General features: G+C 41.9%; 1 protein-coding gene across 1 annotated transcript in view; it reads left to right on the plus strand.

Annotated features, from left to right (window-relative positions):
• LOC138626836 (caskin-2-like) overlaps positions 1–12,575 on the plus strand; it is a 47,432-nt gene extending 34,857 nt beyond the window's left edge. The window contains exons 10-20 of the mRNA XM_069708765.1: positions 1,701–1,818; positions 4,501–4,629; positions 5,990–6,117; positions 6,295–6,376; positions 7,318–7,391; positions 7,480–7,590; positions 8,562–8,663; positions 8,767–8,905; positions 9,225–11,468; positions 11,610–11,847; positions 11,995–12,575. Coding sequence (XP_069564866.1) covers positions 1,701–1,818; positions 4,501–4,629; positions 5,990–6,117; positions 6,295–6,376; positions 7,318–7,391; positions 7,480–7,590; positions 8,562–8,663; positions 8,767–8,905; positions 9,225–11,468; positions 11,610–11,847; positions 11,995–12,091 — 3,462 coding nt within the window. The 3' untranslated portion in view covers positions 12,092–12,575. The remainder of the gene's footprint in view (positions 1–1,700; positions 1,819–4,500; positions 4,630–5,989; positions 6,118–6,294; positions 6,377–7,317; positions 7,392–7,479; positions 7,591–8,561; positions 8,664–8,766; positions 8,906–9,224; positions 11,469–11,609; positions 11,848–11,994) is intronic.
• Positions 12,576–12,955: the final 380 nt, after the last annotated feature.

The raw sequence follows: 12,955 nt of genomic DNA on the forward strand, positions 1-12,955 counted from the left end.
CCCCATCCATCCATCCATCCATCCATCCATCCATCCATCCATCCATCCATCCATCCATCCATCCATCCATCCATCCATCCATCCATCCATCCATCCATCCATCCATCCATCCATCCATCCATCCATCCATCCATCCATCCATCCATCCATCCATCCATCCATCCATCCATCCATCCATCCATCCATCCATCAATTTGCAGCTGTAAATACCAGGCATTATAGTCAGCAAGACCTGTTTCAAAACAAATGCTGTTTTCCGATGGAGGTAGTAGTGAGATGTGCAAAGATTACGAAGATTCACGAAACGGACACTCTTAGATTATTCTAGTTTTGGTTTTCAAAATAAAAGCTAAAAAAAGGAATATTTTATTAGAATTCAGATCTATATTTGAAGGAAACAATCTGTTTCCACAGGACACTTTCACTTTAAATTATAGTAATGCTGTATGTGTGAGGCATTTAGGGTCCTTTGTAAATTATAGCATCTAATGATAGTCTGGTTTTGCGGTGTTTCTGTAAATTGTGGAAAATAATTTGGATTACATTCTCCCCTTCTAAACTTCTACACTGCTGAGTCTCTGCATGCCCACAGGTCACAAGCCATGCCACCCAAACACTGCAGTGCTACTTGCAATGTTAGCTTTCTCTTGCCTAGTTGAACTTTTGCTAAGTATTGTGTGATGTCGACCCACAAAAACACAACATGAGTTTGATGGTCCTGCCAGGTGAAGTTGATCCCTTGAACTTACTTTGGATCAACTCTGCACATTATGCAGGTTTTGACAGAGGGAAAGCTGTGATTGGTCATGTGTTCAACCATGTTTTTTTTGGTCACGGATCTGTGTGTGCTAGAGAAAAATGTATTAGTGAATAACTCAGAATGTCATGGTCATGGGACGGATGAGTGATGCAAATGGAAAACACCTCAGAAAACTAAAAGAAAAAAACCCTACCTGTTTGGATTGCTCTGAATGTTTCATTTCAAGGAAATGACTGTAATTCTGGTCATATACAGGCATAGCATGTTATATTACTCTATTTCACAGTTACTCCTGTAAAATAACTGAGATTTTATACCTTCTTAGAGGTGAAGATAAATCACAGGCAGTGTAAGGATTACATGATGAAGACCTCTGCATGAGCGAAGTCTTGTTTGGATTTGAATGGGATGTTGTCTGGGTAATTAAGTGTACTTTGAGCAGGAGACCACAGCATAGAAGCAGGCACATACTTGCTGCTGTCACTGTCTTATTAGCAGCTTATATGAACACTTGTTCATGCTTTTTCATGTATTTATGTGCTTACTGCTGTGTACTTTGATATCTTTATAGGAGATATTGTGACTTTCTTAGATTCCTGTTTCGACTTGTGTGCTGTTGTGTGATATCCTGTCACAAAGCAGAGGTGCTTGTTTTTGTTCTCTCAAGATATTCTGTTCACACTTACTATGGATAGACAGTGTATTTCCAGCTCATTGGTGCCTTCATTATAGTCTTAAATGCATGCCTGGAAGAGTTACACACGACATGCATACTTATTGTTAAGGCAAAATGTTTAGACACAATATCCACCAAGTTTCTTTCTTTTTCTTTTTGCTTTAAACAAACCACTCAGTCTTCAGACCAATGGTTCATTTGTAAGTCGTTGTTTATGTTGCATAGTCGAGCTGAAGTGTGCTGTTGGTTTGTGTGTGGTGTCAGGTCCTGGACCAGCACTCAGATGGCCGGTGGAAAGGTCACATCCACGACACCCAGCTGGGGACGGACCGGGTGGGCTTCTTTCCTCCTTCAGTGGTGGAGGTCCTCAGCAGGAGAACAGGTAGACAAAGCAGCTCTCACACATCTGCATATCAGTAGTGGAAAGAAGGTATATTTATGCAAGCCATATTTACGTAAATACTGCACTTAAGTACTGTTTTACTGCTATGCCACTGCATTTGAGGCAAATATTTCCACATTTGACAGCCATAGGAAATAGCTTCTTTGCCAATAAAGATACTACATGCAAAACATTGTGGTCTTATTAACAATTACCCAACATTATATGAAATAGTTAAAATTGTCTCAACCTCAACCAGATTAAATTTAACATGCTACTTTACTGGTTAATGTATCAATAACAACAATACAGTAATATCATCAAGTAACAGTCAAAAATGGGCCCTTCTATATTATCAGCATGTTCACTTTTGATTCTTTAAGAACATTTTACTGATGATAAGTCTGTATTTTTTATTAAGTAACATTTCAGATGCAGTACTTTTACTTGTAAATGTGGTGCACATTACACCTTATAAATTTGCTCTGACAAATGTGTTAGAAAACATTGTTCTATGTACAACGTACATTTAATATTCACCTTTTTTTTTTAAATTTTTTTAGCTCTGTTTTAATCTCAATCAGTCAATGCTGTGAAAATGATCTGGCTCTTAAAGTTTAGGCTCATGTGTTTACAAGGTACCTTCAAACTTTGTCTGCGGTTTGGTTTTTGTAGAGTGGTTTACCAGATAGCTTTTTCAATGAAAACAGCTGCCTGTTGCTCCAGGCTGTGGGACTGAAGCAAAACAGTAAAGTTGTGGGCAGTAAAACCAAAATAATGAGCTGAAAGGGGCTAAAATGCCATCTAGAGCTGAGAGGAACTGCAAAGTCAGGTGATAATTCCCTCTCACATTCACATTATAGTCATTTGTTCCATAAAAATGTTTTAAGCAAGATTGCTCTCAAAACCTTTCTTGCATAATAAAAACACAAAAATATCTTTATAGCTGCATGGCTGTTTTACTCTCGCGAATGATAATACAGTTGTTGTGCTGTCAGTTCCTTGTTTACTTACAGGAACTGATATAAAGTGTATGCAAAATAAAACAAGGTTCTCTTCTCTCCTCTAGTAAAAAACCCAGCAGCAGTCATATTTCTGCCGCTGTTAAATGTCTGGATATAGGAAACACTGTACATAGCCTAAAATGAAGCTCAACGTATAGGTCGCTGTGTACATTTAACTTGGGGGTGTCCAAAGGTACCTCATTTATGCACATTTTTGGCCAAGTTTACCCAGCCAGGCTCACCGTCTATTACAGTTCCGTGTTAGAGAATTTATTCACAAACATGTGATCCGATAAAAAAAATTAAAAAAAACATCGTTGAAAAAAAGTGCTGTTAAAAATCTGTCACTTTAATCACTAAGTGACTGGGAGCACTGCAGGATAAATGTTTTATATATTATACTTTTACTATTAGAAGTTCCTTTCAGGGCCAGATTAAATTTGTTAAATCGGGGGCCCTGATTTTAAAGATTGGAGTTAAAATGGCTTGTTTGACTCAGGGCAATAGTTATATTGGTACTAGCAATATATCTCGACAATTGTTCAAAAGCAGGATCTGTCATGTTGGCCTGATGATTACTGAACGGGTTCAGAAACTTTTAAATCATCTGATTTAATCCCTGTGAAGAAAAGGAATATGAGCCCTGTGCTTGTTTTGCAGCTGTAAAGACATTGACATTCACACAGTTGGATGATGGCAGTGAAATGTCCAATAACAACAGACACAGTTGCTTACGCACGCACTGAAACACTCCATTTCTAGGTCCTCAATAAGCCCGACCCACACCAACCACACACACACGCACACACGCACGCACGCACACACACACACACACACACACACACACACACACACACACACACACACACACACACACACACACACACACACACACACACACACACACACACACACACACACACACACACACACACTAGACACACATTAATAGGATTACTACAGCCAGATGTGTGTGTGTGTGTGTGTGTGTGTGTGTGTGTGTGTGTGTGTGTGTGTGTGTGTGTGTGTGTGTGTGTGTGTGTGTGTGTGTGTGTGTGTGTGTGTGTGTGTGTGTGTGTTTATCTGTGTCTGCTCATGCTTGAGGGAGAAGAGACAAGAGAGAGAGAGAGTTAGTTGGTGACAGGCTATTTGCTTATGAGGCAAACTCAGTTGTGTGTGTGTGTGTGTGTGTGTGTGTGTGTGTGTGTGTGTGTGTGTGTGTGTGTGTGTGTGTGTGTGTGTGTGTGTGTGTGTGTGTGTGTGTGTGTGTGTGTGTGTGTGTGTGTGTGTGTGTGTGCACGTGTATGTATGTGTATTAATGTGTGTGAGCTCTGTGATAAATGTCCACGGTGTCAGCAACCATGGACCAACAACACACAAAGGAAACTAAGCCCTCTCAGCACTGCTAGTGATCTTCCACTCCCATTCAGCAGCCTCTTATGTAACTCCGCGGAGGATTTACAGTACATTTTCCCCCTTTTTTTTTTTTAGCTGTTGTTCCGAATACTCACTGAACTAGAATACATGATAATGTTCATAAGACTTCTTGAGAATTGACTTCACTCTTAAAGGATGTTCCCATGCACTTTAAACTGGCAACACACATGCATGTACATCATCTACTTTTCCTTCACTCATGCATGCCCACCTCAACCCAAACCTGTCTCCCTGACCCTAGGAGGCACTCTCTCACGCCAAAACCCAGTGCCTGGCCAACGTCAACACTTTGCATCAAGAGCTCCCCCTTCAGGCCACAACCATGTCCCTCAGACTGACGACTCTTGCATCCTTGGCTATGATCCTGCAGGTACACACACAGACACACTCACCAACTCTTCCCCCCTTGTTTTACCACGTGATACATTCATGTCCTACCAAGCGAGACAAGTAAGGGCCCGATGACAGGTGGCAGTGAGGTTTTACATCTCTGTCCAAAGGCTCATCATCTCCTTTCCCTCCCAAACAGCACCCAGTCTCTCCCCTGGTGCTCGGTGAACGCTTGCTAGGTCGTGTCCCAGCTCTGCAGTGAGCGTGTGTCTAAAGTGTGTGTGTTTGTTAGGTGCTCCATCGGGCAATCAGCTCTCAGCCCCACCTAGTCCTGTTAGCCCCATTCAGGACATTTGGGTCCTCAGGAGCTCTCCCACTGGTAAGAGTGTGTGGTCCCAAACACCTGTTAACCTCCCCCGCCCCCACCCGACTACCCCAATTCCCCGACCCTGTGTGAACCTGTAGACCAGTACCACTCTGCCATTCTGACAAGCCGGGCCTCTTTAAGAAAGCTTATTACCATCTTTCCCCCCTTTATATCCAAAAAGCCTTGACCTTCCTATGCCCCCCCCCCCTTTAACTCCCATGCTCTTTATTTCTATTTGATAAATGTGGAGCAAATGACGGGTGGTGATTAGCCTAGCTTAGCACAAAGCTCACGAATTTACATGTATTTGTTTAATCTGTACACAAACGGATATATATATTGCATAAAATGATGGACGACTGCCCTGATGGTTAAACAGGAAATTCACGATGTCGTTACAATTCTGTTAATGTATGGGTTAAAGAATGAGGAGAGCTAGTCCCATTAAGTTTCTCTCATAAACAGTGCTACGTCACATAACTCACAGCTGTGGAACATTTATCACTGATATCATCACAAATCAGGAGTGAAGAAGATGAACTGCTGTGTCAGAAAAGATCTGATCCTTAATAGGCATTGCAAGCCTGTGTACTTGACCTCATGGCTGAAGACAACTACGACATCAATTCTGTTACGCGGGCCACTAACAACTCACAGAAGCTAAAGATAATGCGGTTTTCTGTTCGTGAGCTTCAGAGATGTTGACAGGCACGTACCAGAAATCTGAACAGAGATGCATGTTCATTTGTGAGCTTTTATGCAGTTTAGCTAATCGCCTCCTAAACCTAGCTCTATACTTGCACACGAACATGAAATTGTTATTGATATTCTCACGTAACTGCATAGAAAAAAAATAAGTAGATTTCCAAAAATTTCAAACCAATACTTCAAGAATAAATATGAGTCACTAATGACTTTTTTTTCAGAGTACTGAGGCCATACTTTAACTTCCAGTTTACCAGCTCTGAAATTTTATTTAATGTAACACTACGATTTCTTTCTGTTTTGTTTCGCTTTCTTTCTCATTTCTCAGGTGACAGACACAGTGTTGGCAGCGCCGGCAGTGTGGGCAGCAGTCGCAGTGCGGGTAGCGGCCAGAGCTCAGAGAGTGGCCACAAACACAATGAGACTCCGAATCGCCACAACGCTGATAGTGCCAAGGTCAGATCAGATCAGAACTCCTGCTGAAAAAAGAGGAAATAGGATATTCCTCAGATTTTACCACGAGTGCAACTTGGTTAACTGATTTGATGATGTCTGATTATTGTCAATAGTATACTTTAGTAATTCAAGAGATTCAGTGGAGTCACTTCACCTTCTTTCATGTTTTCTGTGTAGCTGGCTCCATCTGCTGGTGAATCAGGAGACCATATCCATGGTACAGGAGCAGACCACAGCAAACAAGTTGAGGGATCCACAGGTTAGTCAGCAAATTAAACTAATGCTGTCTCATGACTGGTTAACAATAATTCTATTCATTCTGATGTTAGATCTTTTTATCTTTCTCAGTTTATTTGTTTAACAGAGAAGGAGGGCAGGGATTTTCAGAATTAAGAAATAGTTTGAGTAAACATAATGTAATAATGTTGTGGGAAAAAAGTTTGAGGAAAGCATCCTAATATTTGGTTCAGAAGGAGAATAAAATGTTGGTTTGTATGCACGCTGTGATTATTTATTGGTTTGATCAATTTATACTTAGCACTATAACTGCTACAAGTGCTTTTTAGTGATTTATTCTAAAAGTAATTAGCAATTTTTTTTTTTTTTTTTTTATTTGTACACAAATTTCTGACTTTATTTTCAAAGTATTACAGATTATTTTCCCATTACATTATAACTTTCTTCTAAATATTTGACTTTGTTCTCAAAGTATTGTGGATTTGTTGCCGAGTTTGTTTTCTCAAATTATTTATACTTTTCTATTTTCTTTCAAAATTAGATTAAAAAAATTTAACAATTATCTGTAAAAATTTTTTTTATGAATGACAAAAACACATTTTTATGTGCTTATAGTCATTTCCCCACTGTCAAATAAAGTCAAATCTAACCTAATCTATCTAGATTACACACTTTCACTCACCTCAAGAGATCTAAGTCTACTACTCACCCAGACAGCTGCTTGGAGAAGACTGATTCATGACTTGACTATCGCAGACTGTATTGATTACTTGCTATTATTTTTTTGATATTTTCAACACTTTTGCCATTACTTGTGTCATTACACATACCAGATACTGGTTATTAAGTCTTTGATCTGTCTTGTTTTTCTTCCCAAAAGTTTCTTCTTGTTTCCTGCAGTCGCTCACAATAAAACATAACAGAGGTTGTTGTCCTATAGAAATGATGATGTGTGTTTTTTAGGTGGTTCCCGTCACCACATTAACAGTACTCCTCCGAAAGGCTTTCTGAGACCACAGCAGCTTCTGGAGGGCAAGGTGAGTTGAGTATTAGGAGAAGGTATGTAGGTTTTGTGTGTATGTTTAATAAAGAAATTTCATAAATCTAGCCTCTCTTTGTCTTTAGGATTCTGAAGCCATTTACCAGTGGTTATGTGAATTCCAGTTGGAGCAGTACATGTCCAGCTTCATCAGTGCAGGATATGATGTACCAACCATCAGTAGGATGACCCCTGAGGTGTGTGTATGTGTCTATGTGTGTGCATTTTTAGCATTCATAGATTATTGCCAAATGCATTTGAAACAGCAGTTATTACCTTATGAAATAAGACCAAGCAGTTTGTAGCCTCTGTCAGACTCCTCTGCTCGTCGTCAAAAAATGTGCATCATTTACAGTACAAAATGGAAAAAGAGTGTGTCTCTCATTAGAACAAATACACCAAAAGATGTCTGTATTTTCTTACATGTGTATTATTCATGCATGGCACCATACATGCATGACAAGTCTTTCAACTCTGGTTTACTTGTGAGTTCATTCACCAAGAACAAAATTACTTCAAGCCATGCCATCTTCATTCATTTTCTTCTTTTATGTGATGTTCTAGTATATAATGAGGAAGATTTAAACTCTAAGTCACAGAACCCATTGTATATTTGTCGCAATTAACCCTCTGGTGGCCACAACCATTATTTTGGCAGTTTCTGTGTAGCCAGCAGATATCCAAGACTTCCTTCTCTTGGCATCGATCGTTATTTTACGGCCTGATTAGCAACTTGAGGTGTGAAAATGAAGTTGAGTTGAAAGACAATATCTACATTCGCGAATAGCCAGTTTATACTCAGTTAGCAGTTTAGAACCATGAAAATACAGCTAATAAAAAGCTGTATCATCAAACGATAATGATGGGATTTGAGATTTCATTACAGAAAGTGCATTACGTCTCCTTTACCTTCTAAACGAACTGTTTACCGGCATGCAATCGAAGCCCCACTCAAATGTAATTGTTCAGTGCCACTTGGACTGCAAATGGTGCTTTTGTTCTCAAAATGTAGCAGAGAACTAACTGTAGCGCCAAGACATCAATGTTTTTACACTGAAATGTCCCGTTTATCTTTAGCAGACTATTTTGGATCATAGTTATTTGTGAGTAACACATTCTTTGTTTTGCTGATCACTCATTGGCTGTCGACATGTGTTTTGCTCTTCAGGATCTAACAGCTATCGGAGTGACCAAACCAGGCCACAGAAAGAAGATCTCAATGGAGATTGGCAAGCTGAGCATCCCTGAGTGGCTGCCGGATCACATTCCTGTGAGAAATCCTTTAGGATTTCCTACTCACTCTCTTGAAATGCAGCTATTTCTCTCAGATTCGTGTGAATATTTCCTGTGTCCGTGTGTGTTTGTTATTTCAGTTGGACCTGGGGGAGTGGCTAAGTATGATTGGATTGCCTCAGTACCAAAAGACACTCTGTGAAAATGGCTATGACTCCATCACTATTGTCAAGGACATCACCTGGGAGGACTTGCAGGAGATAGGCATCACCAAACTGGGTGAGAAATAAGATTTTGCCGTTGTCTGCTCTAGTTTTGGTTTTCAATCTTTTGCAAAGAATTCACAATTAACAATTAGCAAACAGGACATCTCATGGAATTGCTGTGAAAGTGCAGGCTACTTTATGGGAGAAAATGTTTGTTGATTACAAAGAGTAGACGTGTTTATCTGATATCTAAAGAGCCCATTGGGGAATTACATTTAATGGACTTATAATTGTGACTTTGGCAAGACTTTGGTAAGACACTCACTCTTGCTTTAAAGCAGTGTGAGTGTTTTAATAATAGATTATGATGAATGTGTGTCCGTGTGTTTCAGGCCATCAGAAGAAGCTTATGCTAGCTGTGAAGAGATTGTGTGACCTGCAGCGCTCTCGTAACCATGCCAACAGAACTGGGGGCGAAACTCTAAGACGAAAACCCCCTGCCGCTCTGGATCTGGTATCCATCGAACACATGCCAGCACATAATGTGCTCGCTCACATGCGTGTAAACACTCCTTCCAATGACTGCTGCCCCTCCCCTCACACTCCTAGGGCTCTCCTTTCCTTTCAGGACAGCGAGCTCAGCGCTGAATTGCAGAGTGCTATGATAGGCAAGGTGGGAGGAGGTGTCACAGAGGCCTTTGGCTTCAGGGACATGTCCTCTGCTGTAGTTCTAACCGCCATGTCAGTCAGCCAAGAGAGCATTGGCGTGCGTTCGAGGGGCTCAGGGAATTCTGGAAATTCAGGAAATTCAAATTCAGGATATTGTCAGGATCATCACCAAGCCACACCATCTTCAGCCTCGACGTCCAGCCAGTCTGAAGAGAATGTCGGAGGTGGTGCTGGGGAGGAGGCAAAACGGGAAAGAAGTAGTCCTGAAAGCAGAAGTAGACAGAAGGAGATGTGGGAGCCCCAGAGTTTGTCTGCTACTCCTAACAAACTCTCATCCATCACACCTCCACTAACCCCCAGCAAAATGCCCAGCTTTTCTTACCCAGCATTCCCACCCACAGCCAAACACTTCCAGTCCCCTAACCGCCTCCAGTCTCACCATCACCCTCCTCCCTCACCGTCCTCTACATTCCAGCAGCCTTCCCAAACACAGAGGGCCTTCAGTTACCTCCAGACACAGGTAGGGGGCATCAACGGGGCTCCACGGATGCTCTCCAAGCCTTTACCTGGAGCAGTCGCTGTGCTGGGACCCCCACCACCTGATAAGGCCCAAAGGGGCCCACAAAAGAAGCGCGCCCAAAGCCTGACTCGGTATGCTCTGTCAGATGGTGAGCCAGACGAAGATGATGACCTCGTTCCCCCCAGTTCCTCTGCTTCCTCTGAGGCCATGCCATCCTATGCCACCCTGTCGCGTAGGCCGGGACGCGGCCACACGTGTGCCACAGGGGCCCAACGGCACATCAACCGCAGCCACTCATTCGCTGTGCGCTCCCGTCGCAAAGGCCCACCTCCACCACCACCCAAGAGGATGAGTTCGGTAAGCAGCAGCCCTGAGCGTCAACCGGGAAATGGCAAAGTGGTCGAACCTGATGTGAAGGGAGCGGTGGCGATAGAGAGTGCCGGCAGCGTGCGGAGCATTGCAGCCCAGCTAGAGGGTAGCAGCAGCAGTCCACCCAGGAGGGTAGATATACCACCAACCCAAATCCCCGTTTCAGCTGTTTTCACCGCTATTTCCTCACCGATGCCTCTTAGATTTCCCTCCCACACCATCATACAGCACTCTAAACCTGTCCCTGCCTTAGGGCTTGGGGGCCTTAGGAGGGTAGAAAGTGAGGGGACAGAAGGAGACACGGGCAGACAAAGAGGTGGAAGTACAGAGGGAATATCTGAAGAGAAAGCAAGGAAAAATGAAAGAATATCAAAGAATACTACTGCATATCCAAAGCGCAGCTCAGGGGACAACCTACCTTTCGCTGAAGAGGGCAACCTTACTATCAAACAGCGACCCAGGATTGCAGTCATTACTCAAGCAGAAACTGAAGTCACGACTCCTTCTGACGGTCCAGTTCAGCCCCCGAACAGCCTGGAGCTCCCTGAGTTCAATCTGAAAGAGTCTGACACAGTGAAAAGACGGTACAAACCCAAGGACAAAGACACACTTACACCTGAGGAGCCTGCCCCTCCAAACAGAGACAACAACTACCTGCAAACCAACAGTCTCCACACACATAATGATGTCAGCACACTAAATCACGAGGAAGCTCAAAGGCTGGGGAGTGTTTTCCAAAGAATGGGCTCATTGGGAAAAGGCCCAAAGCCCCAGGTGTTTGCAAAACCTTCCAGTCCTCTCAGACAACCACCAAATGTCAGACCGACAACCCCTCAAAAAACTGTTTCTTTAGTACAAGCTAGGGACCAAACGGCCATTCCTAAACTCACCAGTGTGCAGATTCACACAGTGTTCCCAAAGCAGGTTGCCGGCATGCACACCCAGACATTTATACCCAGTCCTAAATCTGTCAAGCATCCACAGACAGTCATGTCCACGCCTGAGAGTCCACAGAAAGCTGCTGCTTTGACTGTATCGAGACTCCTGCAGCCCTCCTCAGCCTCTGCATCATCAGCAGGTGATTGTAACCAAAATTTAAATGGTCAAAATTTGTCTTTGCACTACTTATCTGCGTATGATTCTTCTATTTCCATAACATTTCTTAACAATACAATTTTGTTTTTGCTGTCACAGTTACATGACACTTCTTGTTCCTCAGGATCAGATCTCAGCATGGTTCAGAGTGCTGCCTTTGCTGCTCCATTCTCCCCGGCACCGACATCTTGCTACCCCATCTCTGCACTGCCGGATGAGTCGGGGAAAGCAGGGGTAGCCCTGGCTGATGTGGCTGGTCTGGAGGTGTTGGCTCAGAAGAGACTGGAGGAAACCAGTACGTCACTGGAGGCTGCTCTCAAAGTAGTGGAGAACAGACTCGCACAAGACGAGAGTGTGGATAGGTAAGGCTCCCCCTCCTTCCACCCTTCCCTCTCCCCCCCTTTATATATACTTTATATATACTGTATATATATATATATAGATATCTATATATATATAGTGTTAATACACCTGTTAGAATCAACTGACGCTGTCTGTCTGTTTCCTAGTGGCAGCAATACAGTTAAAGCAACAGGAAATATTCTGGACGACATCGGCAACATGTTTGACGACCTGGCTGACCAGCTGAATGCGATGTTGGAGTGACTTCAAAGCTTCTCTGTGGCAGACTGACAAAGTTCTTTTCTTAAGGGAGCAATAACCAGAAAACTGAGACTCAGATGCCAGAAAACAGGCTGGCGAGATAACCCCCTTTGATGGCAGGAAGAAAAGAGACGGTGGAAGCTTTGCACCTCCTCAGGACTCTGTAGTCATTGGAGGATTTTCCTGCGCAGCTTTTCCTGAATATTATTGAGTTGTTCAACATGAGCACTTCGCCTGAGGGAACACATCTGGGAATGGTATTGACAATAAAGAGTAGCTGCAAGACCAGCTTTCAGATGTCTGTTCTATTCTCACTCAAGGGAACAACAGTCAATTTTATTGACATTACTTGTAAATGTGTAGATAAGTCTTTGGTGGTACTGTGTATGTGTGTAGTCACATATCTTTATACTAAATATATTGACTTATGGCTATATTTATACTTATATGTTTTTTAACAAATGAAGTTTCTATTCAGCTATTCACTGTTTAAGTCATGATATATATATAAAATATATATAATATATAATATTAATAATTAACATGTTCTTATATATATATATATATATATATATATATATATATATATATATCAAAGAACATGTTAATGATCTTAAGGTGACTAAAAACTGCAATAAATTGTGAATCTGTGGAGTCTGGAGGGTTCCAATTTGTTTTAAATCAGCTTATGTAAGTGATTTAATACGAACAACATGAAGCAATATTTAGATTATTTTTTTTGATTGGATATGGTTGGGAAAATGAGCTTGACCTTAAATAAATAGAGAATAGAGAAAACTGAATTGCTAATTGTTCAAATTAAAACTTTACTTTCAGTTTTATAACAATCAATTCTATTATTCCGGC

This window comes from Brachyistius frenatus, unplaced genomic scaffold (genome assembly GCF_029030835.1).
Source record: "Brachyistius frenatus isolate BFR_SWC_R1_liver_20210118 unplaced genomic scaffold, ASM2903083v1 Contig_78, whole genome shotgun sequence".
In the NCBI taxonomy this organism is placed as follows: Eukaryota; Metazoa; Chordata; class Actinopteri; family Embiotocidae; genus Brachyistius; species Brachyistius frenatus.